The 12,048-nt window shown below is 33.8% G+C and overlaps 1 protein-coding gene across 1 annotated transcript; it reads right to left on the bottom strand.

The window, feature by feature from the left end:
- Window positions 1-1,030: 1,030 nt before the first annotated feature.
- LOC111511301 (macrophage mannose receptor 1) lies at window positions 1,031-11,759 on the bottom strand. Its single transcript, XM_023167318.2, has 6 exons — window positions 11,633-11,759; window positions 7,750-7,793; window positions 7,579-7,687; window positions 3,589-3,923; window positions 2,245-2,353; window positions 1,031-1,420 (listed from the first exon to the last, which is right to left on the bottom strand). The coding sequence occupies exons 1-6, from the start codon at window positions 11,757-11,759 to the stop codon at window positions 1,104-1,106; spliced, it is 1,041 nt and encodes a 346-aa protein (XP_023023086.2). The 3' UTR covers window positions 1,031-1,103.
- Window positions 11,760-12,048: the final 289 nt, after the last annotated feature.

The following is a 12,048-nucleotide window of genomic DNA, read 5'->3' as shown; positions in this document are numbered from 1 at the left end:
GTAGCGGGTGTCAGTTCTGACTGAAGGAGCTTATTATACGAAGACATAATCTTAAACAAGTATATTGTACCATTCCTGTCTACGGTCAGTCGTAGAAAAAGTATAGTACACACCTCGAGGATAAGGCCAATTACGTCCACTCACGAATTATCGTACTCGGCTAACGCTTCGTGCTCGTGGGTAATTGACTTCTTACTTACTTGGTACGTGAAATACTATTCCGAGATTACATATCTGCTTATACACCTTCGTCTGGAAGATGAAGCCGAGTGGTCAGCTATAATGTTTATTTTCAAGGGCAAAACTCAAGCACTACTGAAACATCCTAAAGGCGCGCTCAGAGCGGTGCCAGTGCGAAAGTAGCGATTCACATTGGATTTGAATCGCCGGAGGTTAAATCCATTTGGAAAAACGTTCCCAGGAAGTTTATTACACATACACGCAGTTCTCCAGATGAAAGAGCAAACACTGAAGTTCAAGGTGTACTGAGTTAAATCTCAAAACGATGAGCAGCCACAGTCCGTCGCGTATTACTGATAGGTGTGTCGATAGGTTGGAATCAAATGTACCAAATCACGTGAACACTTTCCGTGAAAGTATATACAGAAGAGAGACAAATCTCCAACCTTTCTTCTATGTTCCATTCTACCAAGGTTGCACCAGTCCACGTTTTCGACCTGTAACATGGAGTGACGTTATTGACGAATAATGTTGAAATGTGCCATGATGATATCATTTGCAGATCCTCCTGACTTCTTTCATACCTTTTGTGGTTATTTATGATCAATAGGTCTATTCTTGCTTGCATCTTTTGCAGATCTGATATTTTGTGATTAGTCAATAGTATCTGAAAATGAACAAATTTGCACCAGTTTCACCGACTCTCTATCTGTATCATACCCTTCACGAAATATTTCTGCAGATACTTCAATTTCAATAGTTTTATATTTTCAACAGTATCAGTTGATTCTATTCATTAACAAGGCACAGTTGTAAGAAGAACGATACTGAAATTAATAAAACTCGTGTATAAGCAGAACAATTTCACGATTTATTGATTTTCTTTCAAGATTTCATTTAAAAAAAACTATAACAATATCCAATTACAAATTTTTCACAACCACAGAACAGTCTTTCTCCTGATTGTTTCCTGATCCACTAGGAAGAGTAAGTTTTCCTTTCACAGCTATTTGCACAACAGGATCTACTTTTTGGCAAACGAAAAAGCGTTCGTCGGAGCAAATTTGATCATTCCATAATAAGGTTTTGTCTGAAACGAAAACTTCGAGGCAGGCTCCTACGTTTGAGGCGGAATTGGGTTCTCCTGCTCTCCAGTTGAAATAAGTAATAGGTTCGTTGTTCAACCATTCCCAGCTACCACCAGGGTTTCTGTGTCCTGCAGTCCAGTATGGGGTTGTTGCTGTGAAAAATGATGAGAAACAGATAAAAAGCAATAAAAACTGATGTGTTCAGACGTTCAAAATGACAATGGAAATCTCAAGTATTCTTGCTTTCATTGAAAAATATTGACTTCTATATCTAATGAAATGACTTTTTTTGAAGAATTTCATCATTAAAAATGATGGTATTGACAAATGGAGTCATGCTATTGTAATGTTTGTCTTCTTCGATTGACAACTTGTTTATTTTGTGGAAATTCATGTTCACTGAGGATACACTACAAAAACACAATAGTCCTCTCCTGAAACTATAGTCCAGATCCCAAAACCTACATTATATTGAAAGCTTTGTTATGTTCATGGATTTTACAGGTATATGAAACGCAGGTACCGGATATCAGGTATATCAGATATATCAGGTATATCAAATCATTTATGCTAGAATAATATAGCTATAAATTACTCGGATTTAAATGTAATCAGTTAGTTTTGAAAATGGTATAATAGCCGAAACCGGTCAACAATAAAGAAATATAGTGGAAAATAGACAAAAGTGTGTTTTTGTAGTGTATCCTCAGTGTAATGTTTGTATTTTATGGAATTTTGGGTTGGAGTATCAGTATCTTTTGTGATAGAATAAAATATATGTTTGAGTTCTTGAATAAAGACAACTCTTTACTTCATGCCTCTTTCATTAGTTTTTATGATTGATTCATTTCGAATATTCAAATCTGAAGTATACAATCTATGGAAACAATCATATTTCATCATTATAATCGAAAAGTACTAGTAAGTGAAGAATTTTCAATGTTATTATGTGAATGAATTTCAGAAATGATTTTACCTATTCCGTGCATCACTTTGTATAAGGCGTTATTTTCTTCTTCATTCCGTAATTCAGCAAGTTGCATGAACATGTCAGAACAACTTTTCAATGCCTGGGCATACGTTGCCTGAAAAATAAAGATAATTTAGTGATATATGTTGAAAAAAATCATTTTATTTGGCTTTTGTATTTTTCATGCAAGCAAACCTGCAATGATATATTTTTAATTTTTTTATATATCGACCATTCTTATTTGCTTAAACGTAAGTGGTTTTCATTAGTCACTGATATACAGTTAATAAATATGAATCAAAGCCGATTTGTTATAGTTGGGGTTTAAAAAACAATGGACATCATAAACAAAAGATGGTATTACTGAAGCCTGCTATTTTTTGAAATAGAGTGATTCTTTTTTAAGCTTTCTTCATGAATATTTCCATTAATCAACACGCTTTTATTAGCATCACTTATATGTATGTTGTATCGTAGCTTTGGAATATATAACATGTATGTTTGTTTTGTACTTCTTTTTTCCCGTTTGAATGCTCGGGATCTGTATTTGAGAGAATTATCGACATTATTGCTTGATGTTTTCGATCTTTTCCTAGATATAATTCGAACTCACTTCACTTCATTTGAAGAAAGTATTTTTTTATCAACACGCTCGCCTGCTGCTTTATTTGAAACCCACAATAATACTATTATTTTTCGTTCGTTATTGTTTTGAGCTTACTCAAAAATTATTTTTAAATTTTTAGTTCGATGTTATTTATTTCAATATAAATTTTGAATTCTCATCCACCAGCAAAATGTTATACAGGATGTATGGTAAGTAACGATTCAATCTCATACAATCATACTCTTGTCAATCCAAGAGTATTTGCGATGAATTGAATGAATACAAAGAATTATTTCAAAAGGGATTCGTTTTGAATTTTTCAATGATAGTTGTATACAACAATTCTCATCAAAATTCTACCAGATAACATACCAAGTTTCATCAAATATAGCGAAAATAATCCAAAGTTGCCTGAGACAATTTTTTCAATTGGAACCTTGAAACTTTAACTTTTCAAAATGAAGAGAGTTGAAACAAATAGGTTTGGATGAGTTTGAACATTGAGCAGCACGAATAATCCATTGTATGGCGAAACACGTGTTGCGATTTTATTAAACTGTTTAGTGAAAATCTCACAATAAAGTGTTTTTTGAATAGGTTAAACTAACTTCTCCCTTGCTAATTAGACTACCTTCTATATGTTTGTTGCCGTTATATGTTTTGAGAAGTTGTTATACATATTGTTTCAAATATTCTAATCGAGACAATAACATTTCTATTATTTGTCGAAAGTTCAGACTAACCTTTTGTGTACTAAGATAGAACTTCTTAGCAGGAATATTTGGTTCAGATGCGCTTATGGAGCATACATTCTCATTAACGCTGACACTAACTAATTCTGTCTCACATTCGTTTTGTACTTTTTCACAAATGAAACCACGCTTATCTTCACATGGTTGGTCGTTCCATAAAACTTCGGTATTCTTTTTGAACACTTCCAAACAACTCTCGTTGCCTCTAGCAGAATTAGGCTCTCCTGGACCCCAGTTGAAATATTTGAATTCTCCTCCGTTCAACCAGGTCCAGATTGATCCATTGGAACTTTGATATCCGGATGTCCAAACGGGATAATTGATATCTGCAAAAAATTGTTAGAACATTTCAAGATAGATAGTTGGTGAAAATGTGGCTTATTGAAATGTACTTCGCGAATATATATTTGAGTTTCAGTCATAATTGTTAACCAAATGAATATCATGTGGCTGAATATCATCCCATATTCAGTTGTCTTCTGTATTGAGCCAATTATATTGATGCTCCTCTAACAACTTCAAAAAAGGAAGACTTCCTCAATTCGTCGAAATATTTTTGTTCAACGAAAATTTCTCCCAACGTTGGCTGATCTCGATTTTTTTTTCAATTCGAAAGGGGATACTTCATGTGTAGTTCTATTTATATTTGGTAGAGTTATAATAAGGAATAATAAAACTTTTATATTTGAATAAACTATTGCATGATAAAATGGCAAACATCACTCCAGCCGATTTCCATGATTCCTTTGCATAGGAATTTTCTTGCATTAGTAGCAGTAATTTTTTCATTGTTGTCTTCAATAACTTGTTTTGAAGTTAACTTGAATGAAATATTTCAATTGAATTGAGAGGGGAATATTTTAGGAGGAATTAGTTTTCTGGAAAGAAAGGCGTTTGGGAGTACTTTTTGAAGGGAGAAAAAAAGCAATCAGGTTCGAAATAGGTAGTTACTCTCAGATACAAACTGCATGAAGATGGAAAGGTAGAAAGCCAAAAACCTACATTCCAATTATTTCATGATCTACCGTTGTCTTTCAGATAACATACAATACCATCTTCATCACTATTAACATTACCTTTTCCGTGATACAAGTGAACATCAGGTTTGAGGATCGTGTTTGCTGAGTAGGAGTTATCAGCAAAGAATGCGAGTTCTGTACATTCATCTAGACAATACTTCTTCACTGTAAGGATTATCGGTATGACCCTGTCGTTATTCCAAAGTATGGAAGGCTTCATTCTACGAATGAGTCACATAATCAACTGCTCTGTAGCCTTGCCTCATCTTGAGATATGAGTATCTGATTCTGAACCCACTCACTATCCATAATTGAAAAATCACAGAACCATGCATTCTCTCGTATTAGGTAGAATGATGCCGGGCTCTGTCGTGATGAACCTCTTTTCTCTAGCTACTCGTGGGACTATTTACAGACCAAATAATCCGACCAACTTGGTAACAAGTCTTGGACTCTTCTGCAAACCAAGTCAAGTGCGCAATGGAGGCTCGTAAATATATCTCAAAGAAAACCGTGACAAAGGAATATCCGAACTTTTGATAACTATTCAGTACTTTTCAGTTATGTAGACGCATCGAATTTTAGAGCTCCTCTGAAGGAGGTAGATAGATAGATAGATTTTATTTAACTACTTTACAATATGTTTGTTTGTAGCACGTCAAAAAAGAAAGTCCAATAAAAACTTTTTACATAAAATTTGACAGCAAATACAGTTGAAACAGGAATTTAGGAATTGAGTTAAAATATGTTATTAAACTTTCACAGCAGAGATGCGGCAATACGGTTTGCTCGGCAATGTGCAATGTAATTCTCAACAGTGTAAAAACAATATTTAAGAAGATACTTTTTTAAAGGCATTAGTACTCGATTTTTTCACATTTGATGGCAATGTGTTAAAAAGCTCATAGTTCACCGAGTTCGACTGTGAGATATTTAGTCGAAAACGGCTGCTTCGGATAAGGTGAGCATTGCGGGTGTTGTAGCTGGGTACATCCGAATTTCTCGGCAACACCGACTGACTTCTATGAATTTCAATTAAAGTGTGAAATAAAAGCAAACATGGTAAAGGCATGATTTTCAATTTTTTTTTAAAAAGTGATCTCTGAAACTTACTTCGGCAAGTACCCTTATTGCCTTCTTCTGCATTTTAAAAATTGTTATCACATGGGAGGAATTACCCCAGATAGTAATGCCATAGCTAATGTGAGAGTGAAACAGTGAAAAATACGTGATTTTAGGAGTTGTAAAATTAGTTATTGTTTTCAATTGTCGTAAAATAAATAAGGAACTAGATAGTTTTTTAACTAATTGATCAATAGGTGTCTGCCAGTTTAGTCTGTGGTCCAGCACTAAGCCAAGCAGTTCTACGCTATTTGTTTCTTGATTAACAGTTGCTTGGTTATTTACTGATATTTGCATTGTTTGTGTTTCATCATTATTTTATTTTAATTTGTTTGCTGCAAACCATTCATTTGCCTTGTTAGTAGCGAAATCCAGTGAAGCATCCAAATTTACGTTGTTTTTCACAGAAATAATAAACGTTGAGTCGTCTGCAAAGAGAACTGACCTATAAGGTGACATAAAGCAGCTGAGGTCATTATAATAAATGATAAAAAGGAGAGGGCCCAAAACCGAACTTTGGGATAATTCATGACTAACAATATGAAGGTTCTTATGTTTTACCGTTCACTCAAACGCATTGTTTTCTATTGAAAAGATAAGAACTAATAAGTTTCACCCCCATACGAACAGAAACTCTCAGAAGTCGAGAAACTTGTGCGAGCTGAGAACTAACGAGGTCTTTACTTTCAACGTGTGATTCCAAACACGGTTGCAGAATCATTCCAGCGTCAACCAGATAAATTCTCTCGAGAAAAATATCTGGTCGAGGCGGGAATCGAACCCCTGGTCTTTCGATCGTGAGTCGGGCGCACTACCACCGCGGCCAATTCCAAATGATCAATCTCTTTCCGTGATGTCGAAACTTGGTTTCCCAACGGACCGCCGTGGGGATCCTCATTCATCTTTGATATTTGTGGATATCAATTCTATAGGAGGTGTCTTCATAACAGGAGATGTTATCGCTGTTTCTTAGTCGGGTTTGTTCTTCAAGGACGGTTGAGTCGAACAATGTATTTATATTCAGTTTCAAGCAATTTCCATCAGTCGATGAAGGAAGTTCAAGTGAATTTTCCCCATCAAAATTCTGAGAGAAAACCAATCTGAAGAAAACACATTCGATTATCTCTCAAGTTTGGATTGTATTTTGATATTATGAGTATATTACAATACTTCTGTCAACATTCTTGCTTTGGATCCATCAGTATAAAGTCATCAAAATTGATGAGATTATAAAGGAAAGAGGGTAACGAAAATAATAAACATTGAATCTTTTTATATTGGTAGATGAAAATGAAGGATAACGAAGAAATGTTCGCAAGAGTATCCTCAGAATTTATGATACAATAATTCACGTTGAGGGACGAATTTTGTGTCTTCTTCTACAGAGTAGATCAATATGAATAACCAAATTTAATATCAGTGAATTTTTTAAATTTTTTTCTTGTATTTATTTTCGGAAATATAATACAATATGCAGACTATAACTGTATTCGAGTTTAATTTAGAAGGTATATACTCACTTAAATTATTAATTGCTATTCGAAAATAATTTTACGTCAATCATATTAGTAAATGATTGCGGCACTGAATTAGAGTTAAATGTAAATGTTTCGAAATTGAAATCATATTACTATTTTCTTCTCGTTAGAGAGCTTTGAAACAATTTCAATGGTTTTTACCTTTTTTGTAGCGATAGATCAAATTGCGTAAAACATGATCTTTCATTCTGATATCATTCTGATTTCAATTCATATCCAACGAGTATGCATAATTCGAAGAAATAAGTCAAGTATTTTCAAAATGCTTGCTTTCAAAATGCTGCTTTTCTTACTCCACTTACCATGTTTTTTCAATAATTCGTAAATAGCTTCATTTTTCTCAGAATCTTGAATGCTAACAAGTTCCATAGATCGTTCTTGACAAAGCACAACTGCGTCGTCTCGAGAAACCTAAAAAAAATATCAGCCTCAGAGTTTACTTCTGAATTAAAGACAAAACGTCTAACACTCACCTTCTCCGTTCCCAGATAAAAATCGTCTACACTCGCGGGAGCTCCTACAAAAATATTGAAAGTTTATAGTGAGGATGAATCTTGACAAGTCATTTAGGTTTTTTGTTGCAAAAATATCAATCATGTCATTTTTATTTTCTTTGTTCCAATTATGTTTCAGTAGGTATTTTTGTTGATTATTTATTATTATTATTCATGAACTTCGAATCGAATAAGAGATCAACAGACAAAAATGCTTTTGTCTAGAACACGAAGGGTGTGCTCACAAGAAAAAATACTATTTGAGACGATAGAATATTCAATAATTGGGTCAGAAAGTCCAAAAATATGAATATTCTACTTTAAAAAATAACGCAGGTTCCTCTGTGTTACAAGGGGTGAAGATCAGTTGATCAAAATCATTCATGAGAGTCATTATTTACTGTAGAAGAAGATACATATTTTAAAATCTTCCACCGTTGGTAATATCTGATATTATCAACATCGTATTACTGAATGGACTCCAAAATTGCTATTAAAACTTCACGAATGAAACTGATCTGAGGAGTAGTAGTATAGCATTTACCCAGAATGTTTCAGGTCTAGGAAGGCCCTATAAAAGGGCCTTCCAACAAGAAATTCTTTTACTTTCTTTCTGAATTTCTTCTCATTATATATTCGCCTTAAATCAATGGAAAGGTGATTAAATAACTTCTTGCTATTGAAAATAATACAATTTTGTGTAAGGACTAGAGTACGTGTTGGAAAGGAAATGAAGTAAGACTGACGTGTTGTATTAAATTGGATTATATATTTTTTGTAGATAAGACACACTGTTTCTAAAACAAAAAGACATACTGAAGTCAGATTTGTTTTGCTTCACAAATAATGGGCGGCATGAAGCCCTGTGCTAGCCTTGCATAAATATGATGGATCTTCTTTGTAGAGAGAATACCATATTGAAATGAAATTGTGCACAATTTCCCCAAAAATAAATTCCATAACGTGAATAGGACTCAATTTGTGCAAAATAAACTGATCTTGTAATAGTAGTATCTAACTCTCTTGCAACAACTCTCATTGCATGACATCTTGCTGCTAGTCTTTTACATAAGTAGTCGACATCTGTTTAAAAAATCTGTTTGAAATCTGTTTTTCCGTTAACCAGCTGTCGCACCCCTACGAACGAAAACCCTCAGAAGTTGGAACGAGCTAAGGATTAACGAGATCTTACGTTTTAACTGTGACTCCTAGCACGGGTTGGACGATAGCAAGTGAAAATCGATCGTTCAGACTAGCGACCAGCGACCAACACGGCGATCGATTTGAGTGAGTGTACAAAGCAGACACGTAGAAACCAAACGGCTACTGTCCGGGTACATGGAAATCAAATTTTAGATTTTCATCGTTTTCCTAGAGTACTTCCTTTATGTTACATCCAAACGTGATCACATTTGTTTTGTCGATGTTGAATGATAAAAGATTAGAATCACACTACTCTTTCACCATTCTTATGTCGACGATGATTTGATCAAGTAAATTTGAGTCAGTTTTGCTATGCCGGAGGATAGTGGTGTCATCAGCGAAACATTTGAATTTACCACTTATGTCCACATGGACTAACTCATTGACATAAATAAGGAACAACACCGATTCCAAAACCGAACCTTGTGGGACCCCACTGCAAATGAAATGTTTCTCTGATGAAATTCCATCTAATAGAACATTCTGCCACCGATGAGAAAGGTACGTCTCAAACCAAAACAATGAATCCGTAAACTTCTAGCTTGCGGAGAAGTAGCATGTGGTATTCACAATCGAAGGCCTTGGTTAGGTCACAAAACAAGGCCGCCGCAGATTCTCTTTCATTAAGATTGGTGTACAGGTTTTCCAGGAGGGAAAATATGGTGTCTTGTGTTCTTTTTGAGGACTGAAAGCCAAACTGGAATACATTCATTATATTGTTTTTTTCGAGGAAGAATATTACTCGTTTTTTACCAATTTTTCTATAACTTTAGACAAGACGGGTAGCAAAGCAATTGGCCTAAAATTAGTGGGGTTATCAAGATCGCCTTCTTTATGTAAAGGAATGATTGTGGCAATTTTCAGACACGATGGGATGTAGAATGAGAAATTTATTGCCTCCGCCAACGCACTCAAAGCCCTGTTGGGAAGAGTTTTCAGAATTTTTAAGGAAATAGCATCCCACCCCACCGAATTATTATTTTTGATTTAACCAAACAATTCTTTCATCTCATGGATATGACAGATTTGACAGAAATTATGGAAGAATATCATTTTCAACATTATCTTTAGCAAAAAACCCCAATGCTCATATGAGGAGAAATGGTTTTTTTATAATAGTTTGTTTAGGAGATACCATCTTGTTGATGATGAGACCTATGAAATATCATAATAATTTTCAAGGAAATATTTTAATCGAATATAATGTTCATTAAAACTGTTCATAAATGCTTACCACGAATAATGAAAAAATGTACAAGAAAATAAATGAACATTGTATCAATATGGCTAAAGAATTCGAAGTAGTCATGTCATCAGTGAAATAATTGTCATCATTGAAATTTTTCAAAGCCCCATTTACCATATTTCTATCATAAATTATATAAACATACTATTCTATACATAAAAAAAACTTTCAATTGCGGTTTTGTTAAATGATGCAGATAAACCGTCACCAACCAAAGACATAGTGGATAAAATTGTGAGTATCTTGAAAAAGAGGAAGAGAAAAATGAGACAATATACGAGTATCTGTTGTCAAGTTGCTTTTTGAGAATACGTAACTTTATTTGCAAAATTTTACCCTGAAAACTCGGATTTTCGAATACAGTTATGACATGAATACAAAAAGTATAGTTATCAATCCATTGTATACAATATTTTCATGATGAAATAGACTCTCAAAGTGATTTTTAATTGGAAATGCGGACAGTTGAAATGATTTTTGGCACAATTGATAAACAGAAAAACAGATTTAACAGATCTTCTGACTTGCTTGATGTATATCCACAAGGAATCCAAATATGAAAAGATTGTCCATTCAAGAACATAGTTCCGTCCTTCGCTATGGTATATTTTCAAAATATTTTTGACTTTCAACGAACCTACTAATGAAAATATCATGATCATATTTTTTTCTCGTGATATGAAATAGGAAATCACACTTCGGCTTTTAAATCGTTGCTTCCTGTACTGGAAAAATGAAATATTTTCACTACAAGAAATCTAAGAAACGAAGAACCAAAAAATGAATTCAATCATACTAACGTACCTTGACTGATTATGAAATTTCTTTGGCTTATATTCGAATTTATGTATTCTTTCATCCATTATCGAAAATTCAAGAACATAAAAAATTTATATGGTTATTTCAAATCATTTTGTTGGTTATGCAAATGATTTATTGACTATACGGGGGCGGTCTGAAAAGTTTCCGACATCAACATGACGACCGCCCTCGTATATATATTTGTATCTCAGAGGGAATCCTGAAATGAAAGCTGTTTATATATTATTTTCACTTTTTTTGCACAAGATAAATATGTTATTTGAATTTTCAAATTGAAAGAAGTATGCAATAATTTTTGGGAAAGAAATGTTTTGGATTTCTACTTCTCCATCTTCACACCAAAAATGTGGGAATCTTTGTGAAGATTCCATTTCAAAATTGCTGACTTTCTTTCTTTCTTTGGGAGATTTCCACATTTTTTGTATAGATATAGAGAAGTATAAAGACAAAATATCTCTTTGTCAAATATTTAATGCTTATTACGCACATTGTATGGAGTAAATAGTTGAATTTAATTTAAGCCCACGAATGCTCAGGAGCTGTTCATGTTAATTAATGAAGACGATGAGTAATAACAAGTAATTTCCTTACCATTGCAAATACCACTCCAACAGAAAACGGATAAAAGTAGGAGGTCTGAACGTATGACGAAAGACATTTTTTTCTCATTCAATCGTGACTGTTGAATTTTATTCTGACCTATCTCATTATATACCATCAGCGGGTTACTTTCAATCAGACTAATTACCTTGAAGTTTTTGAAATAATGATCATATGGGGGTTATCAAAAAGTTAGAAAAGCATAACTATTTCAAAAAATATACTTGATAACGTAATGATGCGAGTCACTCAATTGGAAAAGAATGATAATCGGAGATACTGGTGGGATAAACATTTGCTACCTAAAAATATAAATTGTGATTGAAATTGTTATCCGAATTAAAATATTCGGATCAAGTTTAATGAGATCTTATGAGCAGATACCTACTATATGTTCGACGAGTTAG

This window comes from Leptinotarsa decemlineata, unplaced genomic scaffold, assembly GCF_025532065.1.
Source record: "Leptinotarsa decemlineata unplaced genomic scaffold, Ldec_3_MD MMD2_P_RNA_scaffold_2, whole genome shotgun sequence".
In the NCBI taxonomy this organism is placed as follows: Eukaryota; Metazoa; Arthropoda; class Insecta; order Coleoptera; family Chrysomelidae; genus Leptinotarsa; species Leptinotarsa decemlineata.
This window is presented reverse-complemented; position numbering and strand designations above follow the sequence as displayed.

Bases quoted from the DNA above. Each gene is read 5' to 3' on its own strand.
- LOC111511301 (XM_023167318.2), bottom strand. From the start codon at position 11,759: ATGGTATATAATGAGATAGGTCAGAATAAAATTCAACAGTCACGATTG. The intron at 7,794-11,632 runs GTAAGGAAATTA...ATATTTTTGTAG, and splicing joins TTGGAGTGGTATTTGCAATG to GAGCTCCCGCGAGTGTAGAC. The intron at 1,421-2,244 runs GTAAAATCATTT...CATTTTTCACAG, and splicing joins CAAAGTGATGCACGGAATAG to CAACAACCCCATACTGGACT.